We start from the raw sequence: 27667 nt of genomic DNA, 5'->3' as shown, positions 1-27667 counted from the left end.
AGAGGAGAGGGGCTTCTGTTGCAGAACCACACTCATCAGGCTAGGGAATGTAGGCGACACCACAGCACCTCTCCGGAGAACCAAACACCAAGGGCTGAGCTGTGTCTACTTTTCAGGATCAACTTGGCCTTCAAGACGTCAATCTTCTCACCCATGAAGAAGGAGGGAAAGCCATCTTTGACGTTCCCAGGAAGCAGACCAATGAGTCCAGAACAGCAGCTCGATGTCATGTTACAGCAGGAGATGGAAATGGAAAGTAAAGAAAAGAAGCCCTCTGAATCGGACCTGGAGGTACGTTCTTGTTGCCCCCTTTCCCTCAGTTTGCTGAAGATTGCTCCCGGCATCTCGGTGATTCTAAATTCAGGGAGAACGGCAGAATCACCTGGGAAATGTTTGAAAAACACCAAAGTCTAGACGCAAGACAGGCTACTGGAGAGGGCGCATGTTTGTGTGCTTGTGCGAGTGAGGGAGAAAGAGAGTGTGTGTGCATGTTCTCTGCCCTAGTAAGTGATGGAAATTGATACCTTGGGTCCTTTTAGGATGTAAGTTGCAAAAATGGCACTCCCATAGGCTAGGAGTGCCAGATTTTGCAAGACAAAAAATGGAACACGTAGTTAAATTCAAATTTTAGGTAATGAGTAACTTTTTAGTGTAAGTATATTCCAAAGCATCCCATATTTTATCTGGGATCTCTATCATAGGCTGAATTTGGCCTGTAGATGTGTTTTAAGAATGAGGTGGCTGGGCATGGTGGCTTACACCTGTAATCCCAGCACTTTGGGAGACCAAGGCAGGTGGATCACTTGAGGTCAGGAGTTCAAAACCAGCCCGGCCAACATACTGAAACCCCGTCTCTACTAAAAATGAAATAATAATAATAATAATAATAAAAAGCCAGGCATGGTGGCAGGCACTATAATTTCAGCTACTTAGGAGGCTGAGGCAGGAGAATCGCTTGAACCTGGGAGGTGGAGGTTGCAGTAAGCCAAGATTGAGCCACTGCACTCCAGCCTGGGCAACACAGTGAGACTCCATCTCAAAAAAAAAAAAAAGTGAGGTGGCTGGGTGTGGTGGCTCATGCCTGTAATCTTAGCACTTTAGAAGGAGGAGTGGCAAGGATCACTTGAGCCCGGGATCTCAAGACTAGCCTGGGCAACATGGAGAAACCCAATCTCTACAAAAATTAGCTGGGCATGGTGCCATGCATCTGTGGTCCCAGCTACTTGGGAGGCTAAGGTGGGAGGATCACTTGTGCCTGGGATGCTGAGGCTGCAGTCAGCTATGATTGTGCCACTACACTCCAGTCTGGGCAGCCCTTTCTGGGACAAGACAGCCTATCCCTTGGTCCCCTTCTCTGACACCTCAGGCATCCCAGCTATGATCATGCCACCATACTCCAGCCTGGGCAACAGAGCAAGACCCTATCTGAAAAAAAAAAAAAAGAATGAGGAAAGTCTCACGTAGGCTACATTTTCCAACTTCTCTTGAGAAAACTAAAATATTTGGTGCTAAGCAGTAGCTACCTCCTTTAGATAAGAAATACACTCTTCAGTTCATCACAGTTCCCACCATTCCTTATTATTTTCTTAGGTCTAGACAACTTTCACTTATTAACATTACCTGTCTGGCTCTAGATAGATGTTGGAGTTTCCAACCAGTCTTAAAAGAACAACAAAACTTTAGAGCAAATGTGTTGTGAGTTTAGGGTGTATAATAAAATGATTAATAAAAACTCACAGTGACTATGTGCTGTTGGCAAAATTCCATGCTAAACCCTTTAGCTACTTGACCCTACTTGAGACCTGGGTTCTATGGTTATCTCTATTGTCCAGTTGTGGAAAGTGGAGTATAGACTGTTTAAGCAATGTGCCAAGGGCTACAGTGCAGGAGACAAAACTAGGACTTAAAGCATGTCTGGCTGATACTAAAGTCTCTGTAGTTTTTTTTTATTATTATTTTTATTTTTTAGAGGGAGTCTTGCTCTGTTGCCCAGGCTGGAGTGCAGTGGCGCAATCTCGGCTCACTACAATCTCTGGCTCCTGGGTTCAAGTGATTCTCCTGCCTCAGCTCCCGAGTAGCTGGGATTACATGTGTGTACTGCCCCACCTGACTAATTTTTGTATTTTTAGTAGAGATAGGGTTTCACCATGTTGGTCAGCCTGGTCTTGAACTCTTGACATCAGGTGATCCACCCACCTCAGCCTCCCAAAGTGCTGGGATTACAGGCGGGAACCCCCGTGCCCGCCAGCAACCTCTTCTGATCTGAAACTTAAAAACAGACATCAAGTCCTTTCCTGACACTCTGTGCTTCTCCTCTGTCTGAAATTAGTCATTCCCAGAGCCACTCAGCCATGCAGCAGCTCAGAGGCAAACCCTAAATATACAAAATTTCCTGAAGTCACTAGGTTCCACTGGCCATTTTTGTTTCATTTGTGTGTTTAGGTTGCTTTCGAAACTCAAAAGCCCTTGCTTGAATAAGAACTATCAGCTGGGTGCGCTGGCTCATGCTTATAATTCCAGCACTTTGGGAGGCTGAGGTGGGTGGATCACCTGAGGTCAGGAGTTCGAGACCAGCTTGGCCAACATGGTGAAACCCCGTCTCCACTAAAAATACAAAAATTAGCTGGGTATGGTGGTGCACACCTGTAATTCCAGCTACTTGGGAGGCTGAGCACGGAGAATCACTTGAACCCGGGAGGCGGAGGTTGCATTGAGCTGAGATTGCACCACTGTACACCAGCCTGGGTAACAAAAGTGAAATTCTGTCTCAAAAAACAAACAAACAAAAAGAACTATCGTAGATCTTGGACTTTGGGGATATTTTTCCCCACTGACAGCTACAAGCTACAGGATCAAAGTGTTTTATAGTGGATCATTGCTGTTCAGGAGGGTGAATGATTCGAGGCCATTTTAGGAACTTGTCATTCCTCTTCTTTTTTTTGAGATGGAATCTTGCTCTGTTGCCCAGGCTGGAGTGCGGTGGCACAATCTTGGCTCACTGCAACCTTTGCCTCCCGGGTTCCAGCAGTTTTCCTGCCTCAGCCTCCCACGTAGCTGGGACTACAGGCGTGGGCCACCATGCCCAGCTACACAGAGTTTCACCATATTGACCAGGCTAGTCTTGAACTCTTGACCTGGTAATCCGCCCACCTTTGCCTCCCAAAATGCTGGGATTATAGGTGTGAGCCACCGCACCTGGCCTGTCATTCCTCTTCTTAAAGGTCACCAGATATGCCACCTCCATCTCTGGACTCTGCACTCACTCCACTGTTCCTATCTGGGTGGTATTTGGCAAATCCTTCCTTATACCCCACTGACATCGCTCTGGTTTTGGTTGAATCCTCTGAAGTCTTGGGAAAAATTTTCCAGTGATCTCCTTGCCATGAGTGTGAAGCGACAGGCCCAGAATGCATGGTTATGGCAAGCGAAAGGGGCGGACGAATGCTGTGTGAATGGGGTCCCTTGGCAGCTGATGGGCAGAACAGGTGAGCCCATGATCCAATCATGACCATTTTCTTGCTGGTGGTTTGTTTATGGAAGAGATATAATTACTATCTGACCAATGGAATTCGCAAAGACATGATTGCCCCTGAGGAGGGTGAAGTGATGGTTCGGATTTCAAACCTGATTTCTAACACGCTGCTGACAAGTCCCTTCCTGGAGCCCCTGATGGTGGTCCTCGTGCAGGAGAAGGAGAATGACTATTACAGTAGCCTCATGAAAAGCATCGGTAAGGCTGGTGGGCATAAAGGGGGCTGGGGAGCTTCTATGTAGTAGAAGCTTCTATATAGTAGGTGTAGAGGGCACCTCCTTCTTTTTTATTTTTATTTTTGTAGAGACAGGGTCTTGCTTTGTTGCTCAGGCTGGTCTGGAACTCCTGGGCTCAAGCAATCCTCCCTCCTTAGCCTCCCAAAGTGCTAGGATTACAGGCATGAGGCACCATGCCTGGCCTGGAAGGCACCTTCTTTCTTCTCACTTTGTCATTTACCACCCTGGTTCCACTGGAAATACCCAAAACATAATTTAACCGTTAATTCAAATTCCCCCATCCCCCTACCATCACTGATGGCTATACCAGCACTTCACATATTCACATGCATCCCTGTAATCTGCAGATCTTGTTAAAGTGCAGATTCTGACTCAGTAGATCTGAACCTGGGGCCTGAGATTCTACATTTGTAAAGTTTAAACAATTTTTTTTTTTTTTTTTTTTTTTTTTTTTTTTTTTTTTTTAGTGACAGGGCCTCCCTATGTTGCCCAGCCTTGTCTTGAACATCCTGGACTCAAGAGATCCTCCTGCCTCGGTCTCCCAAAGTGCTGGGATTATAGGGATGAGCCATCACACCTGTCCGAGATTCTATACTTCTTCTTCTTCTTTTTCTTTTTTTTTTTTTGAGACAGTCTCGCTCTGTCGCCCAGGCTGAACTACAGTGGTGTGATCTCGGCTTACTGCAACTGCAGAGATTGGTCAGGATTTCCAGACCAACCTGCGCAGACCCCTGGGTTCAAGCGATTCTCCTGCCTCAGCCTCCTGAGTAGCTAGGATTACAGGCGCGCACCACCATTCCCAGCTAATTTTTGTATGTTCAGTAGAGACGAGATTTTGCCATGTTTGCCAGGCTGGTCTCGAATTCATGACCTCAAGTGATCCGCCCACCTCAGCCTCTCGAAGTGCTGGGATTACAGGTGTGAGCCACCGCACCCGACCTGCTACTTGTTCTTTATGACCCAGCACAAATGTTACTTCCTCTATGAAGCTTTCTACCAATCTTTCTTAGTATGTAAAACATCTGGTCTCTAAATTTCTATTTCTAAGTGTAATGGATGGTATCATCCATGGTGGGTTTTCTTGTGTGTGCATCTATTTTGGTGTGAGAAATCAATCAGTGATTAATGAGGTATCAGCAAATCCTATGTCATTGTCATGCATGATACTAGACACCTACCAGGGCTCAACCCCAGATTCTAAGTGCTCCACTCCATGAAGTCACCCTCCTCCTTCCTGTAAAATACCCTCAGAAAGAAAACAAACACCAAGAGTGAAGCTTCCCCAGTTGAATTATACCCAGGGGATTACCCATGACCTTGCAAATGGACAGAGGCTCATTTACATTCTAAGAGTTGAAGCTAAGGCCAGGTGTGCTAGCTTATGCCTATAATCCCAGCACTTTGGGAGGCTGAGGCAGGTGGATCACCTGAGGTCAGGATTTCAAGACCAGCATGGCCAACGTGGCAAAACGCCGTCTATACTGAAAATACAAAAAATTAGACAGGTGTGGTGGCAGGCACCTGTAATCCCAGCTACTCGGGAGGCTGAGGCAGGAGAATCGCTTGAACCCAGGAGGCGGAGGTGAAGGTTGCAGTGAGCTGAGATTGAACCATTGCAATCCAGCCTGGGCGACAGAGAGAGACTGCGTCTCAAAAAAAAAAAAAAGAGTTGACGCTAAGGTCAGGCATAATAACTCACGCCTGTAATCCCAGCACTTTGGGAGGCTGAGGTGGGAGGATCACTTGAGCCCAGGAGTTTGAGACCAGCCTGGCCAACGTAGTGAGACGGGGTCTCACTGTTTTATATTAAAAACAAAACAAACAAAAAAACGAGTTGAAGCCAAGAGCACAACCCTTACAGCTTAGTAACGAGGTGTTTGCCCTTTCCGGTTGTAGTTGATTACATCCTCATGGACCCAATGGAGAGAAAACGGCTCTTTATCGAGAGCATTCCCCGCTTGTTTCCTCAAAGAGTGATCCGGGCCCCTGTGCCCTGGCACAGTGTCTACAGGAGCGCCAAGAAGTGGAACGAGGAGCATCTGCACACGGTGAACCCCATGATGCTCAGGCTGAAGGAACTGTGGTTTGCAGAGTAAGAAGTCCCTCCCTTTTTTTTCATTCCCTTTCTTTACCGCATCCATGCATAAGCAAGCCTATTCTGCCGTACGCAGTGGGAGGAGCCCTGACAGTGCAGAGAAATGAACGAAAAAAATCCTAGCCCAAATGTGCACGTGAACTATAAGTGACACCTCTCCTTGCAGGCTTATGTGGCCCCCCTTTGTGTCCCCAGGGCACCCTGTGCCTATCTGTAAGCACTGGAGTGTCCTGCTTAATTGCACAGACTTGGAGCCAGCCTGCTCAGGTCTAACTCCTAGCTCTGCTGCTTCACAGGCATATATGTGTGTATATATGCTTTCTTTATCTCTAAATTTGTGATAATGTTAATAAGTTTCCACTTCATAGGATTGATAAGAGGAATCAATAACTTACTACATCCAAAGCACTTAAAACAGTATCCAGTATAACCTAAGCACCAGTAATTGTTAATTTGGCATTACATCCATGACAACATCACCCTCAGTTTTTGTTTTTGTTTTTGAGACAGTTTTGCTCTTGTTGCCCAGGCCAGAGTGCAATGGCACGATTGTGGCTCACTGCAACCTCTGCCTCCTCAGTTCAAGTGATTCTCCTGCCTCAGCCTTCCGAGTAGCTGGAATTACAGGCATGCACCACCATGCCTGGCTAATTTTGTATTTTTAGTAGAGACGGGGTTTCTCCATGTTGGTCAGGCTGGTCTCGAACTCCCGATCCCAGGTGATCCACCCGCCTTGGCCTCCCAAAGTGCTAGGATCACAGGCATGAGCCACCGCGCCTGGCTCACCCTCAGTCATAATAGAATGTTTACTTATTTGTCTCCCTCTAGCCTGTGAGATGTGTGCGGGCTTGGGTTTTATTTCTTTTTGTTTGTTTGTTTGTTTGTTTTTGAGACAAATCTCACCTTGTCACCCAGGCTGGAGTGCAGTAGCACAATCTCGGTTCACTGCAACCTCCTCCTCCCAGGCTCAAGCAATCCTCCCACCACAGTCTCCCAAGTAGCTGGGACCACAGACACACACCACCACACCCAGCTAATTTTCTGTAATTTTTTTTGTAGAGACGGGGTTTCACCATGTTGCTTAGGCTGGTCTCAAACTACTGAGCTCAAGCAATCCGCCCACCTCGGTGCCCCAAAGTTCTGGGATTACAGGTGCAAGCCACCATGCCCGGACGGTCTTATTCCTTTATGTAACTCAGTGCCAGTGCAGGGCTGGCAGGCAGTGATCTCTCAGGTATTATTTATCAATGATTAAATTGACGAAACTCTGTCTCAAAAAAAAAAATTGTAGGAGTCCAGATGAGGCAGAAGCCACCTTTTTTCACTCTTTCATTTTTTAAAAAAGTGAGATATCCACATTCCATAAAATTCATCCTTTAAAAGTACACAATGCAATAGTTTTTAATATACTCACAAGTTTGTTTAATCCTCACCACTGTCTGATTCAAGAATATTATCATTATCCCCAAAAGAAACCCATTAGCAGTCACTCCCCATTCTCACCTTCCCCCATTTCCTCCCAACCACTACTCGATTTTCTGTCTCTATGGATTTGCTTTTTCTGGACATTTCATAGAAATGGAATCATGCGGCCGGGCGCGGTGGCTCACGCCTATAATCCCAGCACTTTGGGAGGCCGAGGTGGGTGGATCACGAGGTCAGGAGATTGAGACCATCCTGGCAAACACGGTGAAACCCCATCTCTACTAAAAATACATTTAAAAAATTAGCCGGGCGTGGTGGCGGGCGCCTGTAGTCCCAGCTTCTCGGGAGGCTGAGGCAGGAGAATGGCGTGAACCCGGGAGGCAGTGGAGCTTGCAGTGAGCGGAGATTGTGCCACTGCACTCCCGCCTGGGTGACAGGGCGAGACTCCATCTCAAAAAAAAAAAAAAAAAAAAGAAAGAAATGGAATCATGCAATATATGATCTTTTGTGTCTGGTGTCTTTCAGTGAACAACGTTATCATCCTTCATCCACATTGAAGCTTGTTTTTTATGGCTTCCTTTTTATGGCTGCATACTAATCCATTGGATGGCTATCTCACATTTGTTTTATCTATGTATCAATTGCAGTGGTCCTGGAGGTGGAAGACTGTGGTTTTTTTAGTGAGCCCTTCACGAAGGGGTACAAATCCTGGTGAGAGAATGAAGACACCGGAGTTCACTGAAAGGCCAGGCTAATGAAATGATGAACTGCCCCCATCTGAGTTTTTTATTAGATAAATTAGAGGCAGATATGCTTACTTAACTTTGATTGGCCGAACTTATTAGCAGCTCATGTATTTTGTTTTGAGAGGATCTGTAGCTTTGAACATGTTCAGTCTTAAGGGAGCCCTGTGACTTGGAGAACCTCCTTGTTTTTCAAATCCTTAGTTTTCTTTTATCTTAAAAAGGAATGAGGGGGTGAGGTCAACCTAAGACAGAGCCCACCAGTGAAAAGAAATACCTGTATTCTCTTCTTTGAACTGAATTCAATTTTCTGAAGGCTTGGAGGTACCCTTCAGCAGTCAGGACATTGAGAAAGAATAAGTAATTTTCTAACTAGGTGAAGCATATAAAATAATAATTTGTAGAATAGGATCTGAATTCTGGTTCTTGTTGTGTCTCTAATTAACAGTATAATTTGAAGAAAATTAATCCCTCTGTCACCCTGTTTGTTTGTTTCTCTCTCTCTTTCTATCTTTCTTTTAGACAGGGTTTTGCTCTGTCACCCAGGGTGCAGTGCAGTGGTGTGATTAGAGCTCACTGCAGCCTCAAACTCGGGCTCAAGGGATTCTCTCGCTTCAGCCTCCCAAGTAGCTGGGACAACAGGTGCACGCCACCATGCCTGACTAATTTTTAAATTTTTTGTAGAACAAGGGTCTCTCTATGTTGCTTAGACTGGTCTTGAACTCCTGGCCTCTATAATATTTCCCGCCTCAGCCTCCCAAAGTGCTGGGATTACAGGCATGAGCCACCACCTAGTCTGACCCTATTTTCTACATGCAAATACCATGATAGCAATACCTACCTCATGGAGCTGTTAGGTAAGCAAAGTGCTTAGACTACTGCTTGGCAGACAGTAGTTGCTCAACAAATGAACGTATCGCTTTAAGTGCAAGCGTGTTTATGAACTCAAAAAATAACATAGAAACTCGTGAGGAAGTCAGTCTTAGAGCTAAGTGAATTGCCAGGAACTTCATGCTAAGAAGATAACAGATAATCACATGTATGTGAGTTTACACTGATCATGTAGCAAAGACGGCAAATTGTTGAGCCTATAGCTTCACTGAGAAGAAAGGCTTTTTACCACTTGTTTTTCATGGTTCTCTGAGGAAGATTATGCCAGCAACAGAAACACCAAAGTGAACTGAAATCATTTAGAAGAATTTTATGAACTGAACCAAAAAAATCAGCAATGAGAGCCTGAGCGTGGTGGCTCATGCGTGTAATGCCAGCACTTTGGGAGGCTGAGGCGGGCAGATCACTTGAGGTCAGGAGTTTGAGACCAGCCTGGCCAACATGGTGAAACCCTGTCTCTACTAAAAATACAAAAATTAGCCAGGCGTGGTGGCATGTGCCTATAATCCCATTTACTCGGGAGGCTGAGGCAGCAGAATCACTTGAGCCTGGGAGGTGGAGGTTTCAGTGAGCCAAGATCGTGCCACTGTACTCCAGCCTCGGTGACAGGGCGAGACTTCATCTCAAAAAAAAAAAAAAAAATTAGCAGTGAGAAAGATTGGTTAAGGAAATGATATAGAGCTATTTTCTTATGTGACCTGCACTATTTAACTTCAGGTTCTTAGTGATCAATGAAAGGTGGGTGGGGGTTGAAGGCTAAAGTGAGGATTGTGGACTGAGAAAAGAATAGGAAATCTGGTCTGGCCAATGTGGGAAGTTTGTTAGGATTCTATGGAAGCTGAGTAACAGAATTGTCAAGTGGGGTCAATGGCCACATTAGGGGTGGCTGTCCAATGTGTGGTGAGTGAGGTCCTCCGGCCTTATCCTTGCCTAGCAGTGCTTTATGCCTGGTGAGATAAGGTGAAAACTAAGCTCATCACCTCCACCAAAAAGAACTAGAAATGCAGCCTTCAGTATTTAGGGAGGATGAGGAGAAATGCCTAACTGGTCATTAAAATGAATGATGAAAATGAGAGGCAAGAATTTAGATGAGCTGAGAAATTGGGCGAAGATCCAGTTTGGGAAGTGGTGACAAGGAGGGATCATTTAAAGGAGCGATTTATAAATGAATGGAATAGACGTCAGGAAGAGAATTGGTGGATTTTTGAGCTAAAAAGAGGACTTGGGAAGTGTGGCAAAGGACAGGGCATCCATCGATCTGGGAGAAACAGGCGAAAGTAAGCGTGTCATAGGAGAGGGCAGAAGGAGATTTATCTGTTCATTCAACAAATATTCACTGAGTGGCCGCACTGTATAAGTCACCACGCCCAGGAGCGTTGTGTCTGTCTTGGTGAACCTGCCCCCAGGGGAAGTGGTGGTGTTTCCTGCAGTGGAACACCCGGTGATTGTAGATCAAAGTAAAATTCTGCCTGGACTCATTACAGAAACCTACGGGAACCTCATCACAGCTGCTTTCACAGAGGCCGTGGGGATCTGCCCTGGGGGTCCCTGTTGAGTAGCATGAGCATGGCGTGGAGAAGTGGTCCATGAACATGAACATGTAGCCAGCACTTTTCTGGTTCTCTTTCCTACTACAGGGCTGCCATGTTGCACGACTCTAGGGGGCATCATTCACGTAGAACACAGTATGAATGGTGGCCTCTGCAACTGTCTGATGCAATAGGACCAGACAGCCACATCCTTGGTTGACCGACATTTAGCTGCTATGCCTGATAGGTTAATAGGAGAAAAAAAACAAAAAATAAAAAGTGGAGCGCTTGACCGGGCATGGTGGCTCACACCTGTAATCCCAGCACCTTGGGAGGCTGAGGTGGGTGGATCACCTGAGGTCAGGAGTTGGACACCAGCCTGGCCAACATGGTGAAACCCCATCTCTACTGAAAATACAAAAATTAGCTGGGCATGGTGGCACGCATCTATGGTCCCAGCTACTTGGGAGGCTGAGGCAGGAGAATTGCTTGAACCCCAGAGGTTGAGGGTGCAGTGAGCCAAGATTGCGCCACTGTACTCCAGCCTGAGTGACACAGTGAGACCCTGTCTAAAAAAAAAAAAAAAAAAAAATGGAGGGCTTGATGAGAGCTTTTTGTTAGTTTTTGCTTTTCCTTATTCAGCCGCTCTATTCTACTGATATACTCTGGACAACTCTAGCATCAGTAGTTCTAGGAGGTGTCACTCAGGCATAAGATACAAAATAAACATATATTAGGTCCAAAGGCCCTTTTCTCTCTTGGCTTCCAAACTGTGAGTTCGTTTATTTCTTTCATTCATTTAGTCATTCATTCATTCACTCATTTAACAAATAGGTGCCAGGTCCTGGTTATGTGCTAAGCATTGATTTAGTACAGTAGATAACAGAAGTAAGTTCATTTTTTCTAGGGGGAAAACAAACAATAAATATATTAGGTAAATAAATTAGATAATATGTTAGAAGGTGATGGGTACTATGAAAAGAAAAATTAGCCAGAGTAATGGGGATAGGGAGTGTGGTTTGTGTGGGGCTGGGGTGGGGCTGCTTGCCCATAAAATACTTGTTTGAATCTAACAAACCTCCCCGCCACGCCTGTTCCACTGATGGGATGGATGCAGCTTAACACCAGGGTGCATTTGTTTTTGTGTTTGAGAAAGAGCCTTGCTCTGCTGCCCAGGCTGGAGTGCAGCAGTACGGTCTCGGCTCACTGCAACCTCTGCCTCCCAGGTTCAAGCAATGCTCCTGCCTCAGCCCCCTGAGTAGCTGGGATTACAGACGCCTGCCACCAGGCCCGGCTAATTTTTGTATTTTTTTTTTTTTTTTTTTTTTTAGTAGAGATGGGGTTTCACCATGTTGGCCAGGCTGGTCTCTAACTCCTGACCCCAAGGGATCCACCCACCTTGGCCTCCCAAAGTGCTGGGATTACAGGCCTGAGCCACCGCACCTGGCCCCAGGGTGCATTTCTTGACAAGCAGAGCACTCACCCATTCTGGCCCTTTGGACCGGGCAGAGCCTGCACAACCACACACCCAGCCATGGTAGCCTTTACTGTGAAGGTGACGTTTGAGCCAAGGCTGGAAGGTGAAGAGGTCAGCCCCGTAGAAGTCGAGGGGGATGAGTACTGGAGGCAGCAGGAACAGCCTGTGCAATGGAATCAAGCAGCAGCAGGTGAGCGTGTCCTGGAAACAGTATGAGGTGAGCGTGGAGCATCGTGAGTCAGGGAGGTGGGTAGGAGAGGAGGTTGGGGTGGGGAGGTGGGGGGAGGTGACAGGCAAGACAGGAGCAAGAGAGATGGCACAGGGTGCAAAGCACCTAGTGGGCCCCAGTCACTAGGCACGCTTTTACTCTGAAATGGGAAGTCTGGCGGGTTTTGAGCAGATAGAATCTGACTTAGGTGTTAAAAGGATAACCCTTGTAATGGAGAAAAGTCTCATTTCTTCTCACTGGTTGGTCTTTCTTCGCCCTCACAGTGACAGGAGTTAGAGGGCTTAAAGAGGCTTTTTTGGCTCCATAGGCTTTTTTTTCCTTTTTCTTTTTGGAGACAGGGTATTGCTCTGTCATCTAGGCTGGAGTGCAATGATGCAATCAGGGCTCCCTGTAGCCTTGACCTCCTGGGTTCAAGCAATCCTCCTGCCTCAGCCTCCTAAGTAGCTGGGATTACAGGTGTGCACCACCACACCCAGCGTGGCTTTTTTGTTTTTGGAGGGATGATGTCTCACTATATTGCCAGGCTGGTCTCAAACTCCTGAGCTCAAAGCCATCCTCCCTCCTTAGCCTGCAAAGTGCTGGGATCCATAAGCTCTTTGTTTTAAATCAAAGCAGTCCTCAAAGTTGCCTTCAAGAGCTCACCTAGAGGCTTGGGTGAATCCCATTTGATGATGAAGATGGTGATCTGCTTGGTCCTGGCCTCTGGGTCTTCACTGTTGTAAAGAACATTGATTCGTCCATTTGATACCCAAGTTCTTAGCCAGCTGAGTCTCCAGCTGGTACCACAACCCCCCCTTCGATGGCTCATGCAGAGTGAGGCACATCTAAGGCTCAGGATCACTCTTGGGTCACCTCATTTGTCCCCTCCCTGCAAGCGTTCTTTAGTACTTAGCTCCTCCCTCCTCAGCCTCCCATATCCTCCTCAGGATCTTTCCCATATCCTGGAATTCTTTTGATTCTGCTTAACTTTTCTCTCATTGAGAAACATGCACACACACCCTTGGAACCTGTCCTGTGGGATTTGTTATTAAGCGTTCTTTAGCTTAGGAAATTTCTCCCTCTCTTTTGGCAGATTCAGAGACCTCAGGTTTGTTCGAACAGCAGAAATACTAGCGGGAAAATTGCCTCTGCAGCCTCAGGAATATTGGGATGTGATCCAGAAACACTGCCTGGAGGCGCACCAGACTCTTCTCAACAAGTCAGTATCTGCCCTCCGAGTGGGGATGCACCACGATACCTTAAAGACTGAAAACCCTCTGAAATGAAGCTGGTACCCAGCCTGGGGGTCGTCCCACCAGCATCCTTTTGTGTCTTTTTTTTTTTTTTTTTTTTTTTTTTTTGAGACGGAGTTTCTTTCCGTTGCCCAGGTTGGAGTGCAATGGCGCAATTTCAGCTCACTGCAACCTCCACCTCCCGGGGTCAAGCAATTCTCCAGTCTCAGTGTCCCAAGTAGCTGGGACTACAGGCGCGTGCCACCACGCCCAGCTGATTTTTTTTTTTTATTATTATTAGTAGAGACGGGGTTTCACTGTGTTAGCCAGGCTGGTCTCAATCTCATGACCTTGTCATCCACCTGCCTCAGCCTCCCAAAGTGCTGGGATTACAGACATGAGCCACCGCACCCGGCCTCGTGTCCTCTTTTTTTCATGTCCAGCTGCTTTCTGCCCCACGCCTGGTCTCCCTCTGCCTTCTTGAAACTCCCCCATCACCATTCCTTGGGAGGCTGTCACCCCCATTTCCTCCTCCTGGGATCCTTTAAACCAGCTGTCCCCGCCCATTTTGGCAACAGGGACTGGTTTCGTGGAAGACAATTTTTCCACAGACTGGGGCAGGGGGATGGTTTTGGGATGATTCAAGCACACAACATTTATTGTGCACCTTATTTTTATGATTACATTGTAATAGATAATGAAATAATTCTACGACTCACCATAATGTAGAAACAGAGGGAGCCCTGAGCTTGTTTTCCTGCAATTAGACGGTCCCATCTGAAGGTGATGGGAGACAGTGACAGATCATCAGGCATTAGATTCTCCTAAGGAGTGTGCAACCTAGAGCCCTCGCATGTGCCGTTCACAATAGGGTTCACGCTCCTGTGAGAATCTAATGCCGCTGCTGATCTGACAGGAGGCAGAGCTCAGGCGGTAACAAAAGCCATGGGGAGTGGTTGTAAATACAGATGAAGCTTCGCTCGCCCACCTGCTGCTCACCTCCTGCTGTGCAGCCGGGTTCCTACACAACCAGTCTGTGGCCCAGAGGTTGGGGACCCCTGCTTTAGACCTTGCTGTGTTACAGGGGAATGCATTTGATTGACTTATATTCAGATGGTCCAGATAAACAGCCTCAAGATTTCAAGGCAAAAGGGTTTCTTACATTTACACAATTCCTTTTTCGTTTGCAAATGCTTGCAAGACTACCTCCACAGCCAGAGAAATTCCCTTGTGTAAAATGGTGATAATAATACCTGCGGATGGGTTTTCTATTAGCAGAGAAATTGTAGATGCAATCATTGGCACATAATAGCTGCTCAATAAATCTCATACCTCTATGACTACAACCAGTAGTAGTGCTTCTCTGACTGCTAGAGTAGTACCTTTTTAGCAATCAGAGAAAAGATGCGATAGGATGAAAAGGCCAGTGGTTTCCACTGGGAATTAGAAACTGGGGGACATGGGAGGAAAGAAACAATGAACCATCTATTTCTTCTTCTTCTTTGTTGTTGTTTGTTTGTTTGAGACAGAGCTCCACTCACTCTGTCACTCAAGTTGGAGTGCAGTGGCACGATCTCAGCTCACTGCAACCTCCCATCTCCCAGGTTCAAGTGATTCTCCTGCCTCAGCCTCCCAAGTGGCTGGGACTACAGGTGTGCGCCACCGTGCACCATGCCCAGCTAATTTTTTTTTTTTTTTTTTTTTTGTAGAGACGGGTTTTGCCATGTTGGCCAGGCTGGTCTCAAACTCTTGGCCTCAAGTGATCTGCCCACTTTGGTCTCCCAAAGTGCTGGGATTACAGGCATGAGCCACCACACTTGGCTATTTCTTCTTTTGGTTTTCTGATTTCTACCATCAACTTCTGAGCAGCCAGGGCCACAGTGGAGTTTCTCCTTTCATGTTTTGTTTCTTCGCTCTTTGTTCTCTTTCCCGCTACGAAGTCTGAATCAGAGGCCAGGCAGCTGCTAGAGAGAGAGAAGTTGGACAGAACATTCTAGTTCCTTATGCCCCTTTACCCCAATCTCTGATTATAATGAAGAAACTGTAGATTCTTTCAGCAGGATGTGCCACCAATATTCCCTTTTCATTTGGGTATTCTCAATGGAAGAATAACCTGTTAATTCAAATCTTATTACTTTTTTCCCAAGAAAGAGGCATGGCAGGTAAGGTGACCGGAAATTGAAAGTACTGATTTGCGAGACTGCTTGGTGGGACATGAGCCCATCTGCCTCATCACTGAGCTCAGGGGGCATGGCAAGAGGGTTCCTCGGAGCCCAGAAGAGCTTCTCACGTGGACACCTTCTGTCTTTACAGGTGGATCCCCACCTGTGCCCAGCTTTTTACCTCACGGAAGGAGTACTGGGTTCATTTTGCCCCTAAGAGCAACTATGACTCCTGTCGAAACATTGAGGAATATTTTGCTTCTGTGGCATCATTCATGTCGCTGCAGCTCAGGGAGCTGGTCATTAAGTCGCTTGAGGACCTCGTTTCCCTTTTCATGATACACGAAGTATGTCACGGACCTGCACTTGGACCTTTTGAGGGGTATAACCTGGTTACCTGGTTAGAGCCAGGATTCTGTCGTGTATGTCCTCAGCTGTGAGCCAGGGCACAAAGTGAAATGCCTGACTTGCACCCACATCAGGCAGTTGTTAGTTTATAAAAATGCCTTCTTTTAGCTGGAAGAAGGTTGCCAACACACACGCACAAATGGTAAATGTGGCTGGGTGCAGTGGCTCATGCCTATAATCTCAGCACTTTGGGAGGCCAAGGCGGGCAGATCACCTGAGGTCAGGAGTTCAAGACCAGCCTGGTCAACATGGTGAAACCCCATCTCTACTAAAAATACAAAAATTTGCCTGGCGTGGTGGCGGGTGCCTGTAGTCCCAGCTACTCGGGAGGCTGAGGCAAGAGAACTGCTTGAACCCAGGAGGCGGAGGTTGCAGTGAGCCCAGATCACACCATTGCACTCCAGCCTGGGCAACAAGAGTGAAACTCTGTCTCAAAAAGAAAAAAAAAAAGTAAACGTTTGAGATGATGGATACGCTAATTACCATGATCTCACTATATATTCTATGTATCCCGTAAATATGTACAATTAATAGGTGTCCTTTTTTAATTTTTAAAGAGATATAAAACTGTAAATAAAATCTTATAAAGTCCAGTCCAGCGGTGGATTGGAATAATTTTAAAAATAATTTCCTTAAATACATAGCAAACTTTCTTGAGATAATTAGTCAGTATTAAGTTGGTAAAAATGTACAGAAGTAGAGAAGTTGTTAAGAAAATGTAAAGAAAAATTGCATCAAATGAAATACATATGGCTTACAGTTCGAGGAGAAGGAATCATTGTTTTCATCCTCTCTGTTACAAGGAAGGGGTTGGAAAAGGTTTGTTTTCAATCTTTGGCTTGAAACATACAATGGCTTATATGTTTCATTGCAGATATGGGCTTTTGTTCTTTGGTCTTGGCAAGGTGCACCTCCAAAGACAAAAGGCTTTGTTGACCTAATTAAGAACTTTTTTCATGAAACTGTTTTAGTGAAGTCGAAATGAAAACTAAAAACACTGGCCAGGCGCGGTAGCTCATGCCTGTAATCCCAGAACTTTAGGAGGCCGAGGCAGGCAGATCACCTGAGGTCAGGAGTTCGAGACTAGCCTGGTCAACATGGTGAAACCCCGTCTCACTAAAAATACAAAAATTAGCCAGGCATGGTGGTGCATGCCTGTAGTCCCAACTACTCAGGAGACTGAGGCAGGAGAATTGCTTGAACCCGGGAGGCAGAGGTTGCAGTGAGCCGAGATCACGCCACTGCACTCCAGCCTGGGTGACAGAGCAAGACTCTGACTCAAAAAAAAAAAGACACTGAAAACAGTAAGTCCTAGTTTTCAAAGCACTATAGCATTCCCTGAATTTAGGTAGCCTAAAAATCGATAAATATTCTTTTGAATTTTATGCCATGTGCACGTTTTACCTTAAAAAAGTGATAAAAATTACCTGGTTATAAATGGTTAAGTTTTCCAAATGAAGTAAAGATGAACAATTGGCCTTTTGCTCAAAAATATAGAAACCAATGGTGCTGAATTGCATTGTTAGCTCTCTAAAGAGGACCAATCTATAAATGTCATTGTAATTGTCTACTTTGCTAAGTGGAAGAAACCCAGGAGTGGAAGCCAATCTCACTCTAAAATTCCACACAAAGGGAAATGTAAAATCTTCCTGTGTCTGGAAAAAAGGGGGGAATTTATAGGTGTTTGATATACAGTAGGTATTCACCAGATATCATCAGTCATCTTTAAATGGATCTAGAAACCTCTGTGTTAGACGTACTTTACAGCTGCCTTATGACAATTTCATTAGGCGCTGTGGTTTATGAGGGTATCCTGGGTTAGAGCTTTTGTAGGGAATTGGAAATAGCTCTATGTCAATATTTCTGTTGTAGCAAGGTTGACATTTTGAGTGTCTAAAATAAACTGTATGCTCATTAGCAACTCCATTCGGGGTTATACAGATTACGATTAATACTTTCGGACTGAATCAATAAATTTTTATTGAGCACCTATTAGGTACTATACGCTGTCTCAGGTGTTTTGGAGGAGAGAGATGATCAGACATAGATCCTGCCCTCAACTTTAGAATAGAGAAGTTGAGATATGCATATAAATTCCTACCGCAGAGAAAGAAAAAAATACTAGGCTGGGCCTGGTGTCTCATGCCTGTAATCCCAGCACTTTGGGAGGCTGAGGCAGGAGGCTTACTTGAGCTCAGCAATTTAAGACCAGCCTGGGCAACATAGTGAGACCTTGTCTCTAAGAAAACAAATAAATTAAAAAATAATAATAATAAATAACAGAGGAAGTAGAAACACACAAGTTCAGAAGTGGGAGGAGATTATATCCAGCTGAGAAACGGTGGCTTCCCAAAGGAAGAAATGTTTTAGCTGAATTTTGAAGGATGGGAAGGATCTAGAAATTGGGTGCAGGAATTACCAAGCCACATAAACAAAAGAGAATAAAGGCTTTGGGAAAGGGAGAGTGTATAGAGTCAGGGTGGGCTAAGCTAAACCCAATACATATTTTATTTGTTTTTATTATTTTTTTGAGATGGAGTTTCGCTCTTGTTGCCCAGGCTGGAGTGTAATGGCGTGATCTCACTGCAACTTCTGCCTCCTGGTTTCAAGTGATTCTACTGCCTCAGCCTCTCAAGTAGCTGGGATTATAGGCACCCACCACCACGCCTGGCTAGTTTTTGTGTTTTTTAGTAGAGATGGGGTTTCACCATGTTGGCCAGACTGATCTTGAACTCCTGATCTCAGGTTATCCACCTGTCTCGGCCTTCCAAAGTGCTGGGATTACAGGTGTGAACCACGGTGCCCGGCCCCAGCCCATATTTTAAATATAAACAGTGTATGATGCCCTTCATTGCCTTTTCTGGTCCTCATGTAGTTCTGTGAATGTATAAAATTCACTCCCTTGATTTTGGAAGGCCCAATTTTGTAACACTTGCCCTACCTTATGTCTCCTGAAGGATGGGAATGATTTTAAGGAGCCCTACCAAGAGATGAAGTTTTTCATACCTCAGCTAATAATGATCAAACTTGAAGTCAGTGAACCCATTATTGTCTTCAATCCATCTTTTGATGGCTGCTGGGAATTAATACGTGACTCTTTCCTGGAAATTATTAAGAACTCTAATGGGATCCCCAAGGTATAGTAGTCATTTAATCATTCATTTGCATGATTTATTCACTTAGTGAATAAAATGTATTGAAAGAGGTTGTACAAGTCAGGTCACTGTGATATTCAGTTAAGGGAGCTTCACTTTGGAGATATATCCTGAGTATACCTGCTTGACCCCAGACAGATGATTTGGACCATAAAGAAATATTCACGCAGCCCAGAATTATGCTTCTAACAAGGGTATGAAGAGCTGCTTTGTAGGAGAATCGCTTGAACGCGGGAGGCAGAGGTTTCAGTGAGCCGAGAGGGCGCCACTCCAGCCTGGGCGACAGAGCGAGACTCCATCTCCAAAAAAAATAGAAAAAAGAAAAAAAAAAAAGAGCTACTTTGTGAGAGAGGATAGTGTCCTCCATGATGTCAACTTTAATGAATCAGATAGGTCCCAAGCCATATCCCTGGGTTAATAATCCATCATGAATCAACTGTCATTAACTTGCCAAGAATTTTTTAAAATTTCCGTTTGAAGTTTCACTTGTCTGTGTGCATGTTGGTTTGTTGGTTTGTTATGTTTTAGCCACTGTAGGCTTCTAGAGAGAATAACCATTCCCTTCCTGGCCCAAGCCCTTTCCAGTTTGCTTTCCAGGGTAGAGTTACTAATTAAATTCCAGACACTTATTAACAAACTTTTATTGCTAGACAGGATCATGCACATGGATGTAACTCCTTTTACCTTCATCTTTTCTTAACTCCCTCTGATTGGTTGGTATGGCCAAAGGGCCATTGTCCAGTTCCATATAGGGAAGGGATCGGTGGGGTCTTGCTGGCTAGCTCCCTCACGCTCCCACCTTCTCACTCTCTCCATACATTATGTGTGCTTCACATGGGCCTTGCTTATGTGAAACGAGTGCCCAGGAGTTCAAGGTTGCAGTGCAAGGAGGCCCAAGCACTCTTCTCTTTGCAAATCACTACTTATAGGGTTCTAAATGCTCCATTAAAACTGGGTGTGCGGGAGGGGAAGAAACAGTGGGAAGCTCTCCTACGACCAGTATCCCTAGGAAGGAAATGGAAGAGAAGACCCTGTAATTTGGATGACTATGCATGGGAGACAGCTGAAATACATACCGCTTTAAACTCTCCTTCACTGCTGCTGCTGCTGATTGGCAATGTGTGCAAGCAGCTGTTCAAGACCAACCTGGACTTTTCATTAGAGAGGAAAACTGGGTAGTAGGGGAGGAGGAGAGCACTACAATAATATTCATTGACTCACACAGTATTTTTTGAGCACTTACTAAGTGCCAAACTTGAGCTAGGCCCTGGGTATATAACAGTGAAGAAGTCAAATATGATCCAGGCCTTCAGGGTATTTGTATTCCATGACACACCTAGAACATCTCATTACACACTCATCTAATTGCAATTGTGATGAGTGCTAAGCAGGAAAAGTTCAGAAGGTGAGCCTGAAACAGGGAAACCAACATCCACTGGAGGGTGGTGGGGCAGGGAGTGGGAGCAAGGGGGACTCTCAAAGGGCAAGACATCTGAAAGGTCAGGGATTTGAAAGATGAGTAATCCAGGCAAGAAGGAAAGGAAAGAGAACAGAGGAGGAAACAGCAGGGTGATTCCAGCACTATCTGAGGAAACAGAGTAAACATGCAGCTGGCATCCCTGGAAATGAGTGGATTACAGGAGGCTTTGCATTTTGGTATCTCCTTTCTTAAGTCTCGCAACGTGTAAAAGTGGTGTTTACTCTTTAGGTGGAATCTGTCCTGTTCCCAGAGCTGAAAGGATATAATCTGATCCTTGAAACTGTTAATGCAGAAGAAAAACTTTTTTCTGATTTTTTGAGTCAAACTTTCAAGGTATTTCAGAAAAATCAAGTTGGCCCCCGCAAGTAAGTTGAGTTATAACTTTATTAGCTACATAGCTTTTTGGCATTGATTTGGCATTCTTAACTCTCATCCATAAGCTATTCCTGTTCCCACACACCTGAACACATACATAGTAAGAATAGCCAATACTTACATGAGCGTTACTATTTGTCCCCACTTTACAGATGAGAAAACTCAAACTGTCCCAGTGTTACATAGCAAATAGTTAGGGGAGCCAGGATTCAAATTCAGTTACAGGTCCACCTCCATTATCTGATAGTTGTGAAGCCAGATGGGTTTTGACACTTCAAAATTTCTGGGTTATATAAAAGTAACATAATGCATATATCATATATTATCCTGCAGTTTCTGTGAGGTCTGAGGCAACATGTTGATATTTCTGCAGGGAAACCTGTAAGTACTCACGTAAATAGCCTCATATCCGTTTAGGCCAACTTTTGCTACTAAGTGAATTTTGAGGTAACTTTCTGTTTTCAGAGCTTTTTGGATTTGGGGATTGAGAATCAGTTATCTGAACCCACAGGCCATGCCCTTTAATCATCACACTGTAAAACATCTCACAGTTGCACATGTGACCAGTCACTATGTATAGTCCATTCTCACGCTGCTAATGAAGACATGCTTGAGATTGAGTAATTTACAAAAGAAAGAGGCTTAATTGACTCACAATTCTGCAGGTCTGGGTGGCCTCAGGAAACTTACAGTCATGGCAGAAGAGGAAGCAAACACGTCCTTCTTCTCATGGCAGCAGGAAGGGGAAGTGCTGAGCAAAAGGGGGAGGGAAAAGCCTCTTATAAACCATCAGATCTCGTGAGAACTTACTATCATGAGAACAGCATGAGGGTAACTGCCCTCATGATTAAATTACCTCCCACCGAGTCCTTCCCACAACACGTGGGAATTATGGGAACTACAATTCAAGATGAAATTTGGGTGAGGACACAACCAAACCGTATCACACTAGTTTAGGGTGATCCTGTAAGTAGCTTCCAAAGTGAGACACTTTACAGTTGAAAAGAGTGTTGTTAACTATTACCATGGGACAACAGGTGTAAACCTGGACTGTCCCAGGCAAACTAAGAGATATGGTCACGCCAACCCAGAGTTTTTGTACTGCAGCTCTATTGACATTTTTGACTGGAAAATTCTGTTGTGGGGGCTGTCCTGTGCGTGGTGGGCTGTTTAGCAGAATCCTTGTAGGAATTATGCATGCCAGCAGGAATCGCCTGGTTGTGACAGCCAAGAATGTCTTCAGGCATGGCCAGAAGTCTCCACTGGTTGGGAACAACTGCTAACCTAGTCAAAAAATCATGGCCTCATATTTGGAAGCCCTGCCCTTGTGAATTTGATTTGGGAGAGTCTATTTGAAACCTCTGTTTTCCCTATTCTTGGAATCTTAGACACACAGTTATTTTATTTTATTTTATTTTATTTTATTTTATTATTTTTTGAGATGGCATCTCGCTGTCACCCAGGCTGGAGTACAGCGGCGTGATCTTAGCTCACTGCAACCTCCACCTCCTGGGTTCAGGCAGTTCTCCTGCCTCAGCCTCTCAAGTAGTTGGGACCACAGGCATGTGCCACCACATCCAGCTAATATTTGTGTTTTTAGTAGACATGAGGTTTCACCATGTTGGCCAGGCTGGTTTCAAACTCCTGACCTCAAGTGATCCACTCACCTCAGCCTCCCAAAGTGCTGGGATTATAGATGTGAGCCACCATGCCTGGCCCGTTTTGTCTTTCTGGATTGACAGTTCCACGGGTTTCTCATTGCATCTCACTTTCAGAGTCTCTAAAGTGCTGGTCAGCTCTCAGAAGCATACCACTGAGTCCCACAAAGTTAATTCTGCTTACTCACTATCATCTTTATTTTAATTAAAACTTATTTTAAACCAGACCATTCCAAACACATCCTCCAATTTTGGGGAAACCTGTCCAGCCAGTTTTGTATCATTTGATAACAGGCAGAGAAAAATTTGATTTTATTTAATAGATTTTAGGTTAATTAGTCCAAGATTTTAATCTTAAGATTTAGGCGTAGAATTTTGGAGCTTGAAGAAGGGATAGGAATCACAGGCATCCCCTTTGTCTGTGGTTTTGCTTTCTGCAGTTACAGCTACCCGAGGTCAACTAAGGTTGGATAATATTAAGATATTTTGAGAGAAAGAGAGAAAGAGACCACATTCATATAACTTTTATTTTTACAGTATATTGTTGTGTGTTCTATTTATTATCAGTTATTGTTAATCTTTTGCTGTGCCTAATTTATAAATTAAACTTTATCATAAATACATATGTGCGTATAGGAAAAAACAGTATATAAAGAGTTCAGTACTATCTGTGGTTTCAGGCATTCACTGGGGGTCTTGGAACATATCCCCAAGGATAAGAAGGGACTATTGTAATATTTGTTGCATATTCACTGTATGTCAGACACAGTGTTAATTCATTTGTGTATACTTTATTACAGTTAAGCATTACAATAATCCTATGAGGTGTTAATGATCATTTCCACTTGAAATTAAAGACAGTGGGCCTGGCGTGGTGATGCATGCCTGTAATCCTAGCACTTTGGGAGGCCAAGGTGGGCAAATGACTTGAGGCTAGGAATTCAAGAGCAGCCTGGCCAACATGACAAAATTCTGTCTCTACTAAAAATACCAAAATTAGCTGGGTGTGGTGGCACATGCCTGTAATCCCAGCTACTCCAGAGGCTGAGGCAGGAGAATCACTTGATTTTGCTCCTCCTGGGAGGAGGAGATTGCAGTGAGCTGAGATCACACCCCTGCACTCCAGCCTGGGTGACAGTGAGAGTCTGTCTCAAAAAAAAATAAAATTAAATTAAATTAAAGACACCTGTGATGGTTAATACTGAGTGTCAGCTTGATTGGATTGAGGGATACAAAGTATTAATCCTGCAAATGTTTGTGTAGGTGTTGCCAAAAGAGAAAATGAGGAAGAAGCAAAAGCAGAAACCCCTGATAAACCCATCAGATCTCACGAGACTTATTCACTGTCACAAGAATAACACGGGAAAAACCAGCCCCATGATTCAATTACCTCCCCCTGGGTCCCTCCCACGCACATGGGAATTCTGGGAGACACAATTCAAGTTAAGATTTGGTGGAGACACAGCCAAACCATATCCTTCTGCCCCTGGCCCCTCCAAATCTCATGTCCTCACATTTCAAAACCAACCATGCCTTCCCATTAGTCCCCCAAATTCTCAACTCATTTCAGCACCAACCTAAAAGTCCACAGTCCAAAGTCTCATCTGAGACAAGGCAAGTCCCTTCTGCCTATGAGTCTGTAAAATCAAAAGCAAGCTAGTTATTTCCTAGATACAACGGGGGTACAGGTATTAGGTAAATACAGTCATTCCAAATGGGAGAAATTGGCCCAAACAGAGGGCTACAGATCCAAAATCCAGTGGGGCAGTCAAACTTTAATGCTCCAAAATAATCTCCTTTGACTCCAGGTCAAAGAAATGGGTTCCCATGGTCTTGGGCAGAATGGGAAAATGTGGTTGGTTTTGAAATGTGAGGACATGGGATTGGGAGGGGCCGGGGCAGAATGATATGGTTTGGCTGTGTCCCCACCAAATCTCAACTTCAATTCTATCTCCCAGAATTACCACGTGTTGTGGGAAAGACGCAGGGGGAGGTCATTGAACCATGGGGGCCATTTTGTCCCGTGCTAGTCTCATGATAGTGAATAAATCTCACGAGATCTGATGGGTTTATCAGGGGTTTCCACCTTTGCTTCTTCCTCATTTTCTCTTGCCATTGCCACGTAAGAAGTGCCTTTTGCCTCCCGCCATGATTCTGAGGCCTCCCCAGCCATGTGGGACTGTAAGTCCAATTAAACCTCTTTTTCTTCCCAGTCTCGGGTATATCTTTATCAGCAGTGTGAAAATGGACTAATACAACACTGATCCTGGAAACAGTGAAATATCTTGTCCAAGTTTATACTGCTAGGAAGTGGTGAAATTGAAATTCAGAGCCAAAATTCTGAGTTCTGTAATGCAACTTTTTGCCACATTATAGTTCTCTTTCCTGAATTGGGCTAAATTTTTAAAAATGCTACTGTGTCTTCATTTGCCACTCTGACTCATCTGATTTGATTGACTTGTGTTTGTGTGTTTGATTTCACACTCTTCAATATGGAAGATATTTAAATGTCTACAAAATGTATGATGACTTACTGGATAACACAGCAGAACAAAACATCGCTGCGTTCCTGAAAGAAAATCACGACATTGATGATTTTGTGATGGTAGGAAATGTCACTTGAAATTTTATACCTTGGCGACATGTGTTGCAGACAATCCAATGAGCAGTTAGTTAGTGTCTCTTTGGTGCATAGACCGTGCTCAGCATTGGACTAGGGTGGGCCAGGGGTGAGGCTGGGGGCAAATGGGAGAGGCTCAAGGGCAAATCAAGCTACTGAATGTGCTCCTTTCTGCAGAAGATCAATGCCATAAAGAAACGGAGAAATGAAATTGCATCCATGCACATCACCGTGCCTTTAGCCATGTTCTGCCTTGACGCTACGGCCCTAAATTACGATCTCTGTGAGCGAGCTCAAAATCTTAAAGAACATCTGATTCAATTCCAAGTGGATGTAAACCGAGACACCAATACCAGGTATTGTAATTCTGTGCAGACAAATAGCAATGGTATTTGGCACCAACTGGAGATGAAAAAGTGATCAGAACTTGCACCTTCCAGCAATGAACAGATTATTTTCTAGTTCAAGTTTTTTCTGCCCCTAGGTAAGGGTAGTGAGGAATTCAGGTTCAGGCTAGGAGGTGAACAGTCAAGAGAAAGCGACATGGGGGTTGGAGTAGGCGGATGGAGGGCATTTGTTAGCAGTTCGTCTCTGATCCTGAAGCTTTTACCTTCTTGCAGGCAAATTCAGGAGAATGCAGACTGCTTCCTGGGCTTGTCTGTCTGAGGTCATGGGCCCTTCTCACTGTCCATCTAGCACATATTTTAAAACACACAGTGCTTACAGACACATTTTCCTTAGAATCACTCCTAGGCAGAATTCTGCTGTATAGGTCTGGAAATTCTGTTGTTCAATCTTTTTCTTTTTCGAAATGGAGTTTCACTCTGTCTGGAGTGCAGTGGCCTGATCATAGCTCACTGTAGCCTCGAACTTCTGGGCTCAGGCAATCCTCTTGCCTCAGCCTCCTGAGTAGCTAGGACTATAGGCATCCACCATCATGGCTGGCTAATTTTTTAATTGTTTTCAGAGACAGGGTCTCGCTATGTTGTCCCAGCTGGATTGTAGTGGCTATTCACAGGTACAGTCACAGTGCATTGTAGCCTCAAATTCCTAGACTCAAGCGATCCTCCTGCCTCTATTTGCATATCATTTTTTTTTTTCGTTTTTTTAGAAACATGGTCTTGTTCTGTCCCCTAGGCTGGAGTGCAGTAGTGTCATGATCATAGCTCACAGCAGCCTCGACCTCCTGGGTGCAAGTGATCCTCCTGCCTCAGCCTCCTAAGTCTTTTGGGACTACAGGTGTGAGCCACCATGTTTGGTTCGATTGTTCAATCTTAAACTCTATATTATGCCTTTATTTTACTGATAACTATGTGTTAGACTAGATGTTTTTGGTCGTACTGGATAGAAGCTCAAACAGACTAGCTTGGTTTAAAAAGGGAATTTGTGGCTCACACGTTGAAAAGTTTAGGGTTTCTAGCTTCAGGCCCTCCACACTGCAATTAGGACGCAATTCCCCTGTGTCTGCTTGGCTTTCCTCCACGTTGGCTCCATTCTCTAACAGGTTCTCTCCAGTTTATGGACTTCTGCAGCTCCAGGCTTCCATCCTCCCAGGTTCCTCTCCAGAGGAGGCAAAAAGTTTCTTTTTCCGTCATCCTTGGAAAAGTCCTGGCCCATGTGAGGTTGGCCTGACTTGGGTCATTTGTACAGCATGGAATCAAATGCTGGCCAAGAGGATGGCTTAGATCTGGCTGGTGTTCCCATCCCTGGGGTGGGATCAATCCCACCCAAACCACATGAACTGAAAGGGGCGGGGGTTCCTGAGAAGACATAGGTGTTGTTACAGAAAGAGGTAATGGATGCTTGGCTGAGATGACCACTGCCTTCTACAGTGTCTCTATCTGGAGGTTAGAAAATGGTTATTCCATGTTATCCTAGCTGTCTTCCTCAAAGCACTTTAAACTATAGACTAAAATGATTTAGTGGCCAGGTGCCGTGGCTCACATCTATAGTCCCAACATGAGATTAGGTTTACTTTGGGAGGTGGAGGCAGGAGGATGGCTCGAGCCCAGGAGTTCGAGACCCGCCTGGGCAACATGGGAAGATGCCGTCCGTACAAAAATAAAAATTAAAAAATTAGCCAGGCATGGTGGCATGTGCCTGTGGTCCCAGCTACTCAAGAGGCTGAGGCGGGAGGATCACTTGAGCCCCTGAAGTGGAGGCTGCAATGAGTGATGTTCACACCACTGCGCTCCAGCCTGTGCATCAGAGTGAGACTCTGTCTCAAAAAAATAAAAAAATAAATAAATAAGAGGAGAGATATGCAAGTTGAGGCAGGAGGATCACTTGAGTTCAGGAGTTCAAGGCTGCAGTGAGTTATGACTGAGCCGCTGCACTCCAGCCTGAGCCACAGAGCAAGACCCTACCTCAAAATAAACAAATATAAAATAAAATGATTTAGTAATAATCACCACTATTAATATTATATACTATATTATTCA

At 44.9% G+C, this 27667-nt stretch overlaps 1 protein-coding gene across 2 annotated transcripts in view; it reads left to right on the top strand.

Moving 5' to 3' along the window:
• DNAH3 (dynein axonemal heavy chain 3) overlaps positions 1–27667 on the top strand; it is a 212967-nt gene that overhangs the window by 16386 nt on the left and 168914 nt on the right. For both annotated transcript variants that reach the window (XM_077986427.1, XM_077986426.1), the window contains 9 exons: positions 117–291; positions 3541–3730; positions 5665–5860; positions 13230–13355; positions 15682–15877; positions 18896–19075; positions 20802–20938; positions 25106–25211; positions 25404–25582. In XM_077986427.1, coding sequence (XP_077842553.1) covers positions 117–291; positions 3541–3730; positions 5665–5860; positions 13230–13355; positions 15682–15877; positions 18896–19075; positions 20802–20938; positions 25106–25211; positions 25404–25582 — 1485 coding nt within the window. The remainder of the gene's footprint in view (positions 1–116; positions 292–3540; positions 3731–5664; positions 5861–13229; positions 13356–15681; positions 15878–18895; positions 19076–20801; positions 20939–25105; positions 25212–25403; positions 25583–27667) is intronic.

The sequence above is a fragment of the Macaca mulatta genome, chromosome 20 (assembly GCF_049350105.2).
Source record: "Macaca mulatta isolate MMU2019108-1 chromosome 20, T2T-MMU8v2.0, whole genome shotgun sequence".
NCBI classification, from domain to species: Eukaryota; Metazoa; Chordata; class Mammalia; order Primates; family Cercopithecidae; genus Macaca; species Macaca mulatta.
The sequence above is the reverse complement of the archived record's forward strand: the minus strand, read 5'-3'. Positions and strand labels throughout refer to the sequence as shown.